Source organism: Gadus macrocephalus, chromosome 13 (genome assembly GCF_031168955.1).
Source record: "Gadus macrocephalus chromosome 13, ASM3116895v1".
Taxonomy (NCBI): Eukaryota; Metazoa; Chordata; class Actinopteri; order Gadiformes; family Gadidae; genus Gadus; species Gadus macrocephalus.
Genome location: NC_082394.1, coordinates 10,553,216 through 10,566,564, shown reverse-complemented (window position 1 = coordinate 10,566,564; position 13,349 = coordinate 10,553,216). Strand labels below are relative to the sequence as shown.

The 13,349-nt window shown below is 41.4% G+C and overlaps 3 protein-coding genes across 5 annotated transcripts; 1 reads left to right on the top strand and 2 right to left on the bottom strand.

Annotated features, from left to right (window-relative positions):
* Positions 1–2,153: 2,153 nt before the first annotated feature.
* On the bottom strand, positions 2,154–4,868 carry rfesd (Rieske (Fe-S) domain containing). Of its 2 annotated transcripts, XM_060069994.1 has the most exons (5): positions 4,706–4,868; positions 3,734–3,904; positions 3,091–3,125; positions 2,892–2,936; positions 2,154–2,827 (listed from the first exon to the last, which is right to left on the bottom strand). In XM_060069994.1, the coding sequence occupies exons 2-5, from the start codon at positions 3,888–3,890 to the stop codon at positions 2,513–2,515; spliced, it is 552 nt and encodes a 183-aa protein (XP_059925977.1). In that variant the 5' UTR covers positions 3,891–3,904; positions 4,706–4,868; the 3' UTR covers positions 2,154–2,512. The 2 variants fall into 2 exon arrangements, with proteins under 2 accessions (XP_059925977.1, XP_059925978.1); XM_060069995.1 differs by lacking the exon at positions 2,892–2,936.
* Positions 4,869–5,131: 263 nt separating this feature from the next.
* On the top strand, positions 5,132–9,537 carry nudt2 (nudix (nucleoside diphosphate linked moiety X)-type motif 2). Its single transcript, XM_060069996.1, has 3 exons — positions 5,132–5,241; positions 5,658–5,788; positions 5,890–9,537. The coding sequence occupies exons 2-3, from the start codon at positions 5,659–5,661 to the stop codon at positions 6,192–6,194; spliced, it is 435 nt and encodes a 144-aa protein (XP_059925979.1). The 5' UTR covers positions 5,132–5,241; position 5,658; the 3' UTR covers positions 6,195–9,537.
* On the bottom strand, positions 7,072–13,277 carry ube2r2 (ubiquitin-conjugating enzyme E2R 2). 2 transcript variants are annotated; one of them, XM_060069992.1, is made up of 6 exons: positions 12,664–13,277; positions 12,168–12,357; positions 11,616–11,702; positions 11,184–11,281; positions 10,769–10,903; positions 7,072–9,896 (listed from the first exon to the last, which is right to left on the bottom strand). In XM_060069992.1, the coding sequence occupies exons 2-6, from the start codon at positions 12,342–12,344 to the stop codon at positions 9,620–9,622; spliced, it is 774 nt and encodes a 257-aa protein (XP_059925975.1). In that variant the 5' UTR covers positions 12,345–12,357; positions 12,664–13,277; the 3' UTR covers positions 7,072–9,619. The 2 variants fall into 2 exon arrangements, with proteins under 2 accessions (XP_059925975.1, XP_059925976.1); XM_060069993.1 differs by having other exon boundaries at positions 12,168–12,354.
* Between the last annotated feature and the right edge of the window lie 72 nt (positions 13,278–13,349).

The following is a 13,349-nucleotide window of genomic DNA, read 5'->3' as shown; positions in this document are numbered from 1 at the left end:
GTTACACTTCACCGCATTTGATTATAATTGATAATTACAACACAAATTATAATAAGTAATATGATAATGAATAAAACATACATTTTGCAATTATAATAATTAGTATTATTGCATGATTATTGCATTGTTATTGCATTATTATATTAATATATTCGGGGGAAAACCGCGTGTATGAAGATACATCTGAATGAGATTATCCATCCATTATCTTAAAGCAACTTACATTGTGGGGTTTTCTCTCGGCTCTACGCCGCGGAGCACGTTCTCCACGGTGCGTTTTCACATGAGTCTGCAGTCAAAGGCTTTTCCGCAATGAGTCGCGGTTCCGCTTGCTTTCTTAATCCCTCTCATCTGTGGCATGTGCTCGTTGAATCACGGCCGGAGAGTTTCGCAGCTCACTCGCATGTGTGCCTCTCTTTCGAATCATTAAAGCGAACCTTTTGGAGAAGAAAGACCCCCAAAAAATATGTCCTGACCGCAGATGCGCACCGGACCGCCGCCTGGCGAGTCTGCTGTCCACCGCGCTTCGTTTCAGCCGGTTAATAACATCAGGCGGTCACTATGCTACACAGAAACAAGTTGTCATTCGCTTAAAGAAAACAGAAACGACGCTGAACCAAATATCCTTGCACCTCGATGTCCCAGTCCATGCCAAGGGTTATTCCGTAGAAGAATGAAGCCCCCCCCCCCCTCCCCCTGTAAGTATTTCTGGCAAAGTGTAATAAGTAATAAATAATCAGGCTCGGAGAGCGAGGCAGCGAGGGAGAAATGGGACTGAGAGACAGACAGAGCAGAGAGCAGAGCACCCTAAGGAGAGGGCTCGCGCCTGACTCAGCACATACACACACAAGCACACACACACACACACACGCACGCACGCACGCACGCACGCACACAAACAAGCGCGCACAAACACACACACGCACACAAACACCAGTGCCATCGGGAAAAAACTACGTTATTGTAAGCTACCCCTTTGGAGCGACTCGACATCGAATAAATCCAGCTATTTTACTGCTCCATACAAATGTAGCCAATTGCTGTAAACTCCTTGTCATTGTTTGTTGACTCCGAATTAAAGGGACTGGACTGACTGCTTGTTGTAAAATAAGACTGCCTGACAATGGCAAAGGAGACTTCAGATGCCATGCCTTCACACAATAATTCAGGCCAGTTCAGACAATTCAGTTCCCTACTGCAAAGTAATTACAGAGAAGTGCAGAACCAGTTTGAATATGTGGATCATTTAGTATCTGGGGTCAAACAATATTTGTGCTTGATGTCCCATGAGGTAATTTATAGGCCTGTATTCAATTATGTCTTGAAAGGTCAGTGTACCTACTTGGCTTGCAGACCAGGTATGATTTGAAGGCATGTGGAGTTGTGCTTTAAATGTCTGTTCAGAGTCCCGCCCGGCCCTTAACGGCCATGAATTATGAACGACGCACAGTCATCCGGGGCCAAACGGCCCGTCAACAGCTGTTTGTGCTGCGCTACCTTACATGCTGAGGCCATAATGGGAATACATGAACACAGGAGCAAGCAGCGTCCTGCATTACTCCACCTGCTGTTGTGTCTACTCGCTGACTCCCTCCGTCTGACCACATGCAAAACGTCCATCTGGTGGCTGATCTAACCCACCCCTTCGCAGGTTGGTTTTGTCCTGCAAGTCAACTTTGTTATTCTTAATGTTCCTCGTTCAGCCGTAGCCCTAGGTCTGGTGCGTGTGTGTGCATAGTGTTTTACATGTCAAATGGTTTGTTTGTGTTCAGAGAATACCAGAGAAAAGCGCAGTACCTGCCTCGTGAACAGGGCCTCTGCAGGCCTGTTGCAGCCCATGGGCGCCGGAGAGCCGGAACACAATCTCTGCTTTCTTTTTGCCAGCTCATCGATAAGTCAAATTATATTACAAGATGGCCCAATTTCCTTTACTTTCATCAAATGACAAGGAGACTTCTATGGCTGTGTGGATTGTGAGCATCCTAGACATAATTATTTATGGTGAGGGAAATGCATTATGCATGAGGGATATTGGTATTCCTCTGGCTGCGGCAGTGCATCCATATCCCATGCATTTAGCAACACCCCGAGGCTCCTAGACTTTTTCAACTGCAGATGTCTTAAGCAGAACAGAACATTTTACTGGGAAAAGATACAGGTCAACATTCACTTCATTTATTAAAGAATACACAATGTCCAATATCATCAAATCCCAGATCCACAGCATCACTATCAAGTAGGGATGAACCAATATGGAATGTCTTGACCAATACGATACTCAGAAGCTACTAAAGGCACCTAATGACATTGGTTATTTATCCATCATGATCACTATTGATTACTTTCAATACAAACATAGCTGCATGGGAGCACATAGACAATTGATTAATCTGTTTTCTTCCCTGCAATATTAATGAGTTAATACCAGCCAGTAATGTCAACCATTGTCATGCCGTCTACAGATACCAATTAGAAACATCGGTATTGCCTAAACATTGCTTCCTCCATACTATCAGGATTTCTTCTCCTGTAAGGCTTTAGCTGCTTTGGCTGCTTTGGCCTCCTCGACGTTGGCCCTCTGCACCTTGCCCCTCTCTCCCTGGTAGAAGTCTGACTCCCGCCATTGAGGGTCTTCTGACAGCTTGACGTAGACCTCCCCGTTGGCCTCGGTGATCGAGTGGACTCTCTGCTTCGGGCCTTTAGAGAGCCACATGGCAACAGGGGATTTCTCCTTGGGGTCGGTGTACTTGTATAACCCCTCCCCTTCAGCCAACGTTATCTTGTACTTGTGGTTTGGACATATAATGCACAGTTTGCCGCCCAATTCCTGCAAGAAGGTTACAACAAACAACATCCTCTTTAAGGAAATTCTCTTTCAAAATGTATTATACCTGGGGATGTTGCAACTGAATTGTGTGAGTGCTTTGCATTTCTAACTTGGGCGTGCAAAGAAATGTTACTTTATTAACAAGTTTAACTCCCCCCTATTGTGGGGATTTAGCTTAAAATGTCCACTGGATAGATTAAAGGGAAAAAAGAGTTAAAAATTGTATAAAGTACACAAGTACACAAATCTATGGGAACTCTTACCTCAATGTCACCAGTCTGCAGAGCTCCTGCCTCATCTGTTTGAAATGGGACACAATAATCACTGAATTGCAAAGTAAGCAAACCTTTCTTGAGGATCTTAACATTTTGCTGACTGAATGCACCTTACGACTGTTAGACACACCCAGCCATAGATAACAAGGTTTTTGAGGTTATCAGTGATAAACAATAAGATCATATATTAAGCCATGGTATTTTGGATGCTTGTAAGGCACAAAAAGCAGGTAAAGGTTATGGTCTTGGGTTTTGGGTTTTGGGTTTTTGGATTGTAAGTGACAAATTATAAGAATGAATGATGACAATTAATTGACTAGGACTGCAAGCAGTCACACAAGGTATTCAAAGCCCACACACCGCCTATCCCAGCGGCAGCATTTTTGAAGAGTTACACACACACACACACACTTACAAACACATGCACACACAAGCACCCACACGCACGCAGCCACGCACACACACGCAAGCATACACAACCTATTGCACACATTGCAGCCACACTGGCACACACTTACAAACGCTCACACACACAATTAATTAATAACTGTTTTCTTCACTCCCCCCCCCATCTACAACTAAAAGCAGATGAGCCTGATCTTTTTCAAACGTGGTTCCAAAAGTTACTCACGATAACAGTAAGAGTCAATAGCATAGAAAGTTTCCAGGTGGTAGATGACCAACACATCTCTTCCCTCTAGTGTTCTGACGGAGCGTTTGGCCTCAATCAACTCCTCTCTCATCCCCACGAAGTGGGCCTCTCCTCTGGCATCCTTCTTCCCTTCCATGGCACGAGACAATTCTCCAAAAAACAGGCAGCAATCAAACACATACATATATATATATATATATATATATATATGATTATAAATGTGTTATATTATTTCAAAGCACTGCTAGAGCACAACTTTTCTTTCTTAAAGGTATCCAAGGTTTGCCTGTTCTCAGGCTCATTGAGAATATTGCATTATTGACAGACCCTGTTCATTTTTATTATTATACGTTGTTGATAAGTTCATAACAAATAATCGTACCCAGCCTAATTTTTTAGGAAATATATTTGTATTCGACCAAAAACCTAAGAAGCATACATTTATCCTAGTTCTCGGTCAGTACCCAAGTTCTGCGTACCGACAGAGAAACCATTTGTTACATCATCTTAACATAGTGTGACAGAGATGATGCCAGGAGATACGGCTGTATATCTGTCCGCTTTTCCAACACAAGTATTGTGCTTCTAGTGATCACAAAATCAGAGCAAACTATGGATAAAAATAAAGTGATGTTGAACCCAAAATATCTCAATGCTGTAAACCATATCATATCATAACCATATCTGTAATGTATATAAACAAATACATACCAAAGTGGTATGTACCAGAAAGAGTAATGAACTTTTGAACATCAGGAACACCATTTGGAGTTGCCTCAAGCTAAACTAGAGAGTAACATACTATGTAAGAACTACTCCAGAAATGTAAGAGTCATGGTAGGCCTACTGTATAATAATGCTCTTCCACTGACACTTTCTTGCCTAGTACTGTAGTAACAATTTCCTTTCTGTGTCAATTATTTCCTGTTTTCAAAAGTTTGGTTTCTTTACCTTGGCACTCAGCAAAGCAGTTTCCTCACCAAAGGCTAACAAGAGCTCTGACAGCATTTGGGGAAGGAGGCCAAACACTGAGTTCATCGTTATCTGTAACCCCCAGGTAGGTATACTACGTTGACTATACTGCGTAAATGTCTTATCACTTTCTGCCAGAGGCTCGCAAACCGTCCAACAAAAATTTGTTGATTCGTCATAATCCACAATTCAATTCAGTCTATGGATTTAACACATGAATTTCCATGCGCTTTCAATTGGTAATCAACACACATAAATGGTCATATTTCTTATCCTTATTCAATACCATTCCTATAACGCTATTAATACTATACTTTACTATATCACATATACCATTATTATGCAAGAGAAAAGTGGACCCAATATTTTAGTTTGCTTTGCGAGCCGGAATTATTTCTCTGTTACCCCCTAGTTTCTTCCAACCAATCAGCTTTCGGAAGCTGACTGAAGCGTTGGTCAGTAACGCAAAGAACCTAAACCGCAGTAAAAACAGAGCCGTATCAAAATAAATCATTGTAAGTTATAAGCCTTTGTATAATATAAACATAATTTATACAAATAAAAGGAGATGCTTTATAAAAGTAGCATATATCTTTGCGTCATTCAGACAAGCACTATCCGGTGTTAACAATACTGGTGTCATCTGAATCCATGTGCCTGGATTCATCTGTCTTTTTAGTTTGCTCTTTTTGAGGAGGTAACATTGATCTGGATCAGTCTCTTTTGGAGTATGCTTTTAGTGTGCCTATCGTTTAATTAAACGACACTACGTGACGATACTATACTCGTCAAAAACTCTTCGAAATACATACTTGTCATTAACCTTTTTGATAAATTAATCCAGTATTTACTTATTATATTGTCAGATAAAGTATTGGCACCTACAGGCATACAGACATAATTATTGACTTGAGCTTTTATGTTCTAACAGGATGGCGGCAGTGCGAGCATGTGGCTTCATAGTGTTCCGTCGCTTAGCCAGGTCTACACCTCCTCCAAATAACATTGAGTACCTTCTCTTGCAAACCTCCTACGGAGAACACCACTGGACCCCACCTAAAGGTATATAACATATTAGGCGGGCCTATGTGAAATGTTCAAACCATACCACTATCAACCAAACAACTATCACTCCAACCATCTCTTATCTCTGATATGGCCAGGTCACGTAGACCCGGGGGAGGATGACCTCACCACAGCCCTGAGGGAGACCCAGGAGGAGGCAGGCTTGGAGGCCAAGCATCTTCGGGTGGTTGAAGACTTTGCAAAGGAGCTCTGTTATGAGGTGCGGGGGAAGCCCAAGGAAGTGTTGTACTGGCTCGCCGAGCTGAGAGACCCAGAGGCGACCGTGACTCTGTCTGAAGAGCACCAGGACTACCGCTGGGCCCCTCTGGAAGAGGCCTGCTCCCTGGCACAGTATAAAGACCTCCAGGACACCTTGAAGGCAGCACAGAAACACCTTACCTAAAGACACTGCAGAACACTAATAGAGGACCTATGGAGAAGGAGATCATGAAGTAGAATAAATCATGTTTGACTGAATAGGCATCGGTCTGATCAGAAGCAGACCAACTGGGAAAACATGAGAATACGATTCATGTGCCAGTCCTATTATAACATTTCTGCTATTGTGGGTTCTATGGTTTCAGTTTTTATTGATTGTTGGAAGTTAATTTCCGCAAACTACTATCACTGTCTAACAAGTGTTAGAATGGTCCTTTTTACATATTCCATTTAAAATAACACCATATAGTTACTGGCTGGACAATACTAGCCTTGTGAGACTATCCTGATTGTCTTTTGCATTTGGCAATATGCGAAACCATCTGCAGAAAGAAACCAAATGTGAACTTGTGTGATCTGGATGGTCTCACGAGGCTAGTACAATGCTCTCGTCATTGGGTTATATGATAATATCAAATGTAATGCTGTTGAGCTACTGACATGTTGCCTCACACTCTTCTTTTGCAATAATCTGTCTACTCGCAAGTAAATAAATTATTTGAATTTATATTTGTTCTACTTTGGTTTTGAGAGCAATGCCGATGCTGCTTGTACATTTCAGTCCCTTTTAATTAGTCACTGCCTAGCTTCTGGGTAAGGACAGGCCATCAAGGAGGAGCAATAACTCCGATAGGATGCAAACAGTAAAGACACATGTTAACATGCAAAATACAGCCCTACTGGGAGTCTGCTCTTCCCCCTGACCGTGTCCGCACCATTTTGCCTGTTTCAAATTCTGTGTTTGCAATATATACAATTATTTATAATTGATTGAAGTATCTATTTAAATTACACAAACAGCTACATAATGACAAACAAGGTGAAAACCGATTACAAAGTACTCCAATGACAAACTATTTTATTTGGATAAATTGCCAACATTTCACAATAATTGTATGCTGTATGTTTCTTTTGCAATAGTTCCCCCCCTTTATCAAGCCAAAACCCCTCAATGCATTGTCAATTTCCAATGGCATGTCAGTAAAATGCTGACGCTAAAATCACAAACAAAAACCCAACAATGTAGTTCATACAATATAAATCTCATGTGACATTTTTTATCCTCTCAAACAAAACGGATTGAAACAGACGATCAAAGAAGGCCAAGTGAACACATAAGATTGTGGGGGCCTACATCAGTTCTCAGTCCAATAAGTGTGTAGCCTTCATCCTCAAAAGGGCATTTAGGGCGCAGAAAACACATGCTCCAAATACACACTCATGGATGGAAAGAACTAAGTTAATCCACCTTCGACCTACCCCAAAAATGGATATATATATTTTCCATATACACTTTCAAATGTTGTTTTTTTCAAATAAGATACTAGTGTGCGTGTAGTGGGTGTGTTTATGTGTGTGGGGTGTTGGGAACCTTTTCATGGTCTCTACATTCTAAGGGAACAAAAAAACAAAAAAGGCAACAAACGAGTTACAAAAAAGGGTGACTTCTAAGATATAACATTTCCTCTTTTTATTAGCTAAGCCGAAGACCAGCCCTAAAGAGGAACTACTGCTGGCTCTACTCTCTGAATATAACATGGACATGGGTTGTGAAAATGTGTTCTCTTAATGCTCATCAGTCCTCCCATGAATTGACATCAGTCTTCTGCTCTTGGGCGAGGAGGAGATCCATAGCATGCAGTCAATCCCTGTAATGTGAATGACCACTAGATCCACAATTGGCCCAATTCGGTGAGCAGGAGTTCCTTCCTCATTCACCTTTGTGTCCCAAATGCGGTGAGCAATATGGAAGATAAAGCATTTTGTTTCACAGTCAAGAGTCACAAGATCCATTTTCAGGAATTCCAGGAGAACAAGGAGAGAACCTTCTACATGCATCAATCCCTCTATAGCACTTGAAAGTTTGTCGATATTTGTCGAGCAACTGTATTTCCTTGGCAGTAAGTCCATCCATATGTGTATGCGTGTGTGTGTGTGTGTGTAATAAAAAGGTACGCCAGGTCCTTGGCTCCTCAAAATGTGATGACTAGAATCAAAATGTTTAAAAAAAGAAGCGTCAAGCAGGATAACTTAAAACAGAGCATGGCTTTCATTGTTAGGATTATACCTTTAACATAATTAGTCACATTGTGATTCTCAATTCAGGCTGAAGAGAGATTTCAACTAAACCAGTCAAATCCACGCCCGTGCAGGCTGCCAGAAACGGTTATAGAACACAGGCCATGTGAAAGGTTTGTCCAGTTATCCAACTGGACAAACCATTGGGGTTAATTCAGACAATTCTAAGGTGACAAGATGTTCAACCAGTTGAAGAAGAGGCAGAGTGGAGAAAGGCATGAGTAAAAGTCCAATAATAGAAGGTGCACACTAACAAAAAAAGCAATTTGTACTTTTGTTCAGATTGATTGCAATAAATGTTTGAATGTTAGTTTCGGTCACTCAACATACGTTATTCTGTCCTGTTTGGGGTAACAATGTGTTGGCTTAATTAAAGCACAAAAAGTAACAATATTCTTGGGACTTGAATGGAATCGAAAAGTTCACATAGTGCAAAGTTTCGTTAAAAGGCCAGATTTTTGACTCGCCAAGAACGGAAAAAATTGGCTATTCTGGACCGTGAGTTACTCAGTCTACACTTATCGGTGGTGGGATACTGTATACATTTTTTATCATGAATCCCTGTCCTCGAACAACACCCACAGAGACAAAAGTAAAGAGGAAAATGAAGGTGAGGAGGCATATAGTTTTTACTTTGACTTATTCCTCTCCTGGCATAGAGTCTGCAGAGGCCCTGAGGTTTAAGAGGCAGAGACGTGAGGTTTAGGTTCACCTGGAATACTCCATCCAGTGTCAGGAGAGCTCACCGTCATGTTCTTCACATTGTCCTTCCTCATATCTTCTTTTCCTTATGATGTGATGTGAAGTGGGAGATGTACAGGGGACTGGTCCAGATGTGTGTTGTGTGAAGGTACGTTTTTGTTTGCAGGATGTAGTAGATTGCATCAAATTTGGGACAGAAAGACAAATTAGCTATGTTGAAGAGGCACACAAAATGACTGACTGAAATGACGACGAGGGAAGGAGATCCGAAAGACAGGACAGATACAGAATGAGTTTGCCAGCCGTTAAGAGGGTCAAGCCACAAACTTTACCTTATTCAGACTCCTGATGAAAACAAACAAATTCAATCAGAGCCAGTCACACAAACCGACTGATACACACAAAGACAAGTACACACACACACACACACACACACACACACACACACACACACACACACACACACACACACACACACACACACACACACACACACACACACACACACACACACACACACACACACACACACACACACACACACACCAATTTCAAAAGAAATTAAAAAATGGAGGCGGTTGCAGCACGACCAAGAGACCAGTCAGGTCATCATGAATCCTCGTTGCCGGAGTCGTCCTGGTTGTCATAGCGGCGGGTGGACATGCCGCTGCCCCCGGTGGTGCTGGCCTCTCCGCCAGATTCCATCTCGCTCTCGTCCTCGTCATCGTCCTCTTCCTCCATGTCGTCATCGTAGAGGTCGTCGTAGAGCAGGTCCGAGCTGCTGTCCTGGGACGGCACCCTGGTCTGCACGCAGTACTCTGCCAGGGTGGTGGGCACCTTCACCCCGTCGCGCTCCGCCTCTGCTGCTGTGGACAGCACCTGCTTCCTGCCGGGCCGAGGAGGGACAGGTTGTTGATCAACTACACATTTAGCTTCACGTATATACTCAGTTAACACGTGGATCCAGTAGTGATCATGCCACGGTATTCCTCTTTGTCTTAGTTGTGTGGACTTGTGTAAGCTCCCCAACTATCAGGTGGGTTGACTGTAGATGCCGCAATGTAAACATAATCAGCTTGCATTGTCACATTTGATCGATGATACAAACATTCCTACCCAGCACCAGTATTTCCCAGTGGTATAATTTCATCATGAAATATAAAAGATATTTAGACCAAATACTAAAATCAATGATGAGATGACTCCTACTATAGCTTCCAAAGGTTTGATTTATATCGGTCTTGTTCTCATATTTATTTATTTTTGCATTTTAATGCTTTATGATAGAGTGAGATAGACAGGAGGTATGAGAGAGCGCGGGGAAGGCATGAAGCAAAGGACCACGGGCAGGAATCAAATCTGGGTTGCTAAGGTAAGGACTGAGCCCCAGCGGTACGCGCTCTACCCGGTATTTGACCAGATAATTTACAATATGTTCTCCTGAATATTTAACATTATCAAGATTAGAGATTTAACAGATATGCATTCTCCTCTAAGATGATTTTACTCAAATTAACTCCAGTCACATATATATATATATATATATATATATATATATATATATATATATATATATATATATATATATATATATATATATATACATACATACATATATATATATGTAACTAGTAGAACTGACATATCATAAATAAGGCAGGATATAAATTCCTTCATTGTACGTTTCAGTGTTTAATTACATGTAGCTTAGTGTCTAGATCTGTATTCCCTGATGGCGTATTGCTGTTGGCGTATTACCTGATGATTTCAGCGTATTCTTTATCCTTGCCCTTGCTGTCCCGCCACTTACGAAACATGACGGACGCGTCCACGTTGGCAGGGGAGAACGTGTTGGGCTCATTGAGCAAAGAAATTACACTTAGTAAAATGGTCCTATGGATAAGAACAAACACAATGACTTCAGAAAATGTTGCTGTTTAAGAAAAGGTCTATCATCTAAAAACCTGGACCTCTTTTTCTATAGAATATAAATACTAAATGCATACAGTGCTAAAGAGCAGCAAACACCATTTGGAGTCTTATGGCATTTGAATTACATTCGGTAAGCCGTTATTATAGAAAGAGTAATCAAAAGGTTGTCCATCTTCAAATTGGACCACATGACATCCACAAGGGGCACGGACGTAACTGATTAGCGGCGAGGTGTTATTACCTAACGTTCTGAGTGGGATTCCATCTTTCTGAAGGAAGTTCTCCACTCTGAGGGTCGTCCACAGGAGGATGCAAGATGGATATGCAAACGTCCCCATTCTGGAAAGACCAACCAGAACTCACAGTCTGACAAGCTCACAGAAAATATTGCCTTACACAAATCATTAAATCGAATAACGAAAAGTTGTTGTTTGGTAGTATCGTTTCATAAATATAGCGACTTTTTACTGTTGTGGAAACAGTAAAAAGATTTCAACTTCACAATGCAGAAACCAACATGATATCAAGACTAATAATGGTAAAATAATGACATAAATTAAAAAACAAATAAGAAATTCTATACTTGGTTACATAATGAATATGAAAAGATGAATTGCATGTTCAAAAAGCTGTCGAACCCATAGGAGTGTTCGAGTTTATATGAATGTTATACCTCGTAGATGTTGGGATGCCACATCTTGGTGAGGAAGCGGAAGGTTGGTGGCGAGTATGGATAATCGATCGGGAACTTGATGTGGGCCTGAAAGGAATCCGATAAAGGTATACGCATCATAGATTACTAGTCTATTTAAATGTGACCATGGCAATATTACTTGTGGATGCAACTTACTACTTGTCATTATCGTTCAATTGACTAAGGTTTTTATCAAAATCTATAATCTCTAGCACGTTAATAATGGCAAATGCCCATGACTATCTGAACATTAACATGGTCAAAACAAATTGTCCTTACATTAGCCTGATTTGTCTAACATGCAGCCGTATCAAAAGACATTCTATATTTCTAGGGCTAAACCTAGCTTGTGAACCCCATTCACAAGCAGACCATATTGCTCACTTCTCTCAGGCACACTTTTGCTTAATGTAGAAAACATCCAATGATAACAAATACACATTGCCACAGGCTTTTATATCTTCGGATATAACCCATTGGCCAAATCACTGAATGCAAATTTAAATCAATGTTTTTTCGAGTTTGGCTCACCTTAAAGTAGCCTCCCTCATAGAGTGTGTTTGGTGGACCAAAAATGGCCACCTCCCAGTTGTACAGGTCAGACTCTTCCACCAGTGTGATGCGGAATCCCTCCACTGGCTGCTCCTGAAGAGACTTCAACTCCATCATCAGGGCCTTCTGGGAGCTTGGGGTGGTCTGGTGGGCCATTCTTATCCCACTTCTCACACAAATAAGAACGTTGGAAGAGAAAATAAATAAATGCAATCCTTTTCAGATCTGATTCTTACACAAAATTAGGGTTTTACATTAAAGTGTTTGGTTAAATATAAGGGGGGTGCATTCGTAAACAGGGACTACAATTATTCTAGAACATTTGAGGTACATTCAAGCTCAATTAATAACAAAAACATATTCTTAACTGACATAACCACTGAATATTCAAGACAAAATGGCTATGCTATGTAAGTGGCATTGTATGTGATTTAGGGCCTTATGGGGAAAGGCGAAGTTATTGAGCAATGATTACCTGACGTCTTGCTCTTTGATAAGTATTCGTTTCGTTACAGTGGACTACTTGAAGCAAAACTACTTTCGGTCCATAATATTACCTAATCTTGGAAAACGGCAGCGGCAGCTAATGGTGGATTTTCTGTAATGGTCTATGGCTAACGTTATTCCTCGTGTTGTTTCCAAAATTCTTTGTGTGCCAATGTTGACAAATGACATGGAGCTAACACCAATGTAAATCAAGATATCACGGTCATCATTATTGGAATCAACAGTGGAGGCTTGCCCTGCTTGACATTTTCGTCCTGTTGGTTCGGATCGGAAAAGCGCTCAGCTGATCCGTGCTTGTTTATGTTTGTTTATCTGCTCTCTGGCAGTCTCAACTTCTCCCCACGTCAGCTAAACCCCACCGAGGAACTTCGTTAAAATGGAAGATTTTGTTCTGGCTGTTGTCATCCCGTCAAGCACATCGACCGTGTAGACCGCCGCAAATAATCGAGTTTGTATTCGTGGAAGGGGCAGTCAACGAAATACCTGTATTGGCGATTCACTGTGTATTTATCGATTTTTTATTTTCTACCATCGATACTTCCGGCTACCTTTGCGCGTGTCTGTAAACGCACGAACGTTTACTTCTGAACCCGACGTGCGCGCACACTGTCGATATTACCAATCTCTAAAGATAAATATTCTAAGACAAACATA

What these genes read in the sequence shown, in the direction of transcription:
- rfesd (XM_060069994.1), bottom strand. Translation starts at nt 3,890, where the DNA reads ATGGAAGGGAAGAAGGATGCCAGAGGAGAGGCCCACTTCGTGGGGATG. An exon ending in TATTGACTCTTACTGTTATC is followed by an intron (nt 3,126 to 3,733) that starts GTGAGTAACTTT and finishes CATTTCAAACAG; the next exon opens with ATGAGGCAGGAGCTCTGCAG. An exon ending in TGCAGACTGGTGACATTGAG is followed by an intron (nt 2,937 to 3,090) that starts GTAAGAGTTCCC and finishes TGCACGCCCAAG; the next exon opens with TTAGAAATGCAAAGCACTCA.
- nudt2 (XM_060069996.1), top strand. Translation starts at nt 5,659, where the DNA reads ATGGCGGCAGTGCGAGCATGTGGCTTCATAGTGTTCCGTCGCTTAGCC. An exon ending in CCACTGGACCCCACCTAAAG is followed by an intron (nt 5,789 to 5,889) that starts GTATATAACATA and finishes TGATATGGCCAG; the next exon opens with GTCACGTAGACCCGGGGGAG.
- ube2r2 (XM_060069992.1), bottom strand. Translation starts at nt 12,344, where the DNA reads ATGGCCCACCAGACCACCCCAAGCTCCCAGAAGGCCCTGATGATGGAG. An exon ending in GGCATCCCAACATCTACGAG is followed by an intron (nt 11,282 to 11,615) that starts GTATAACATTCA and finishes TGGTCTTTCCAG; the next exon opens with AATGGGGACGTTTGCATATC. An exon ending in GAATACGCTGAAATCATCAG is followed by an intron (nt 9,897 to 10,768) that starts GTAATACGCCAA and finishes TCGGCCCGGCAG; the next exon opens with GAAGCAGGTGCTGTCCACAG.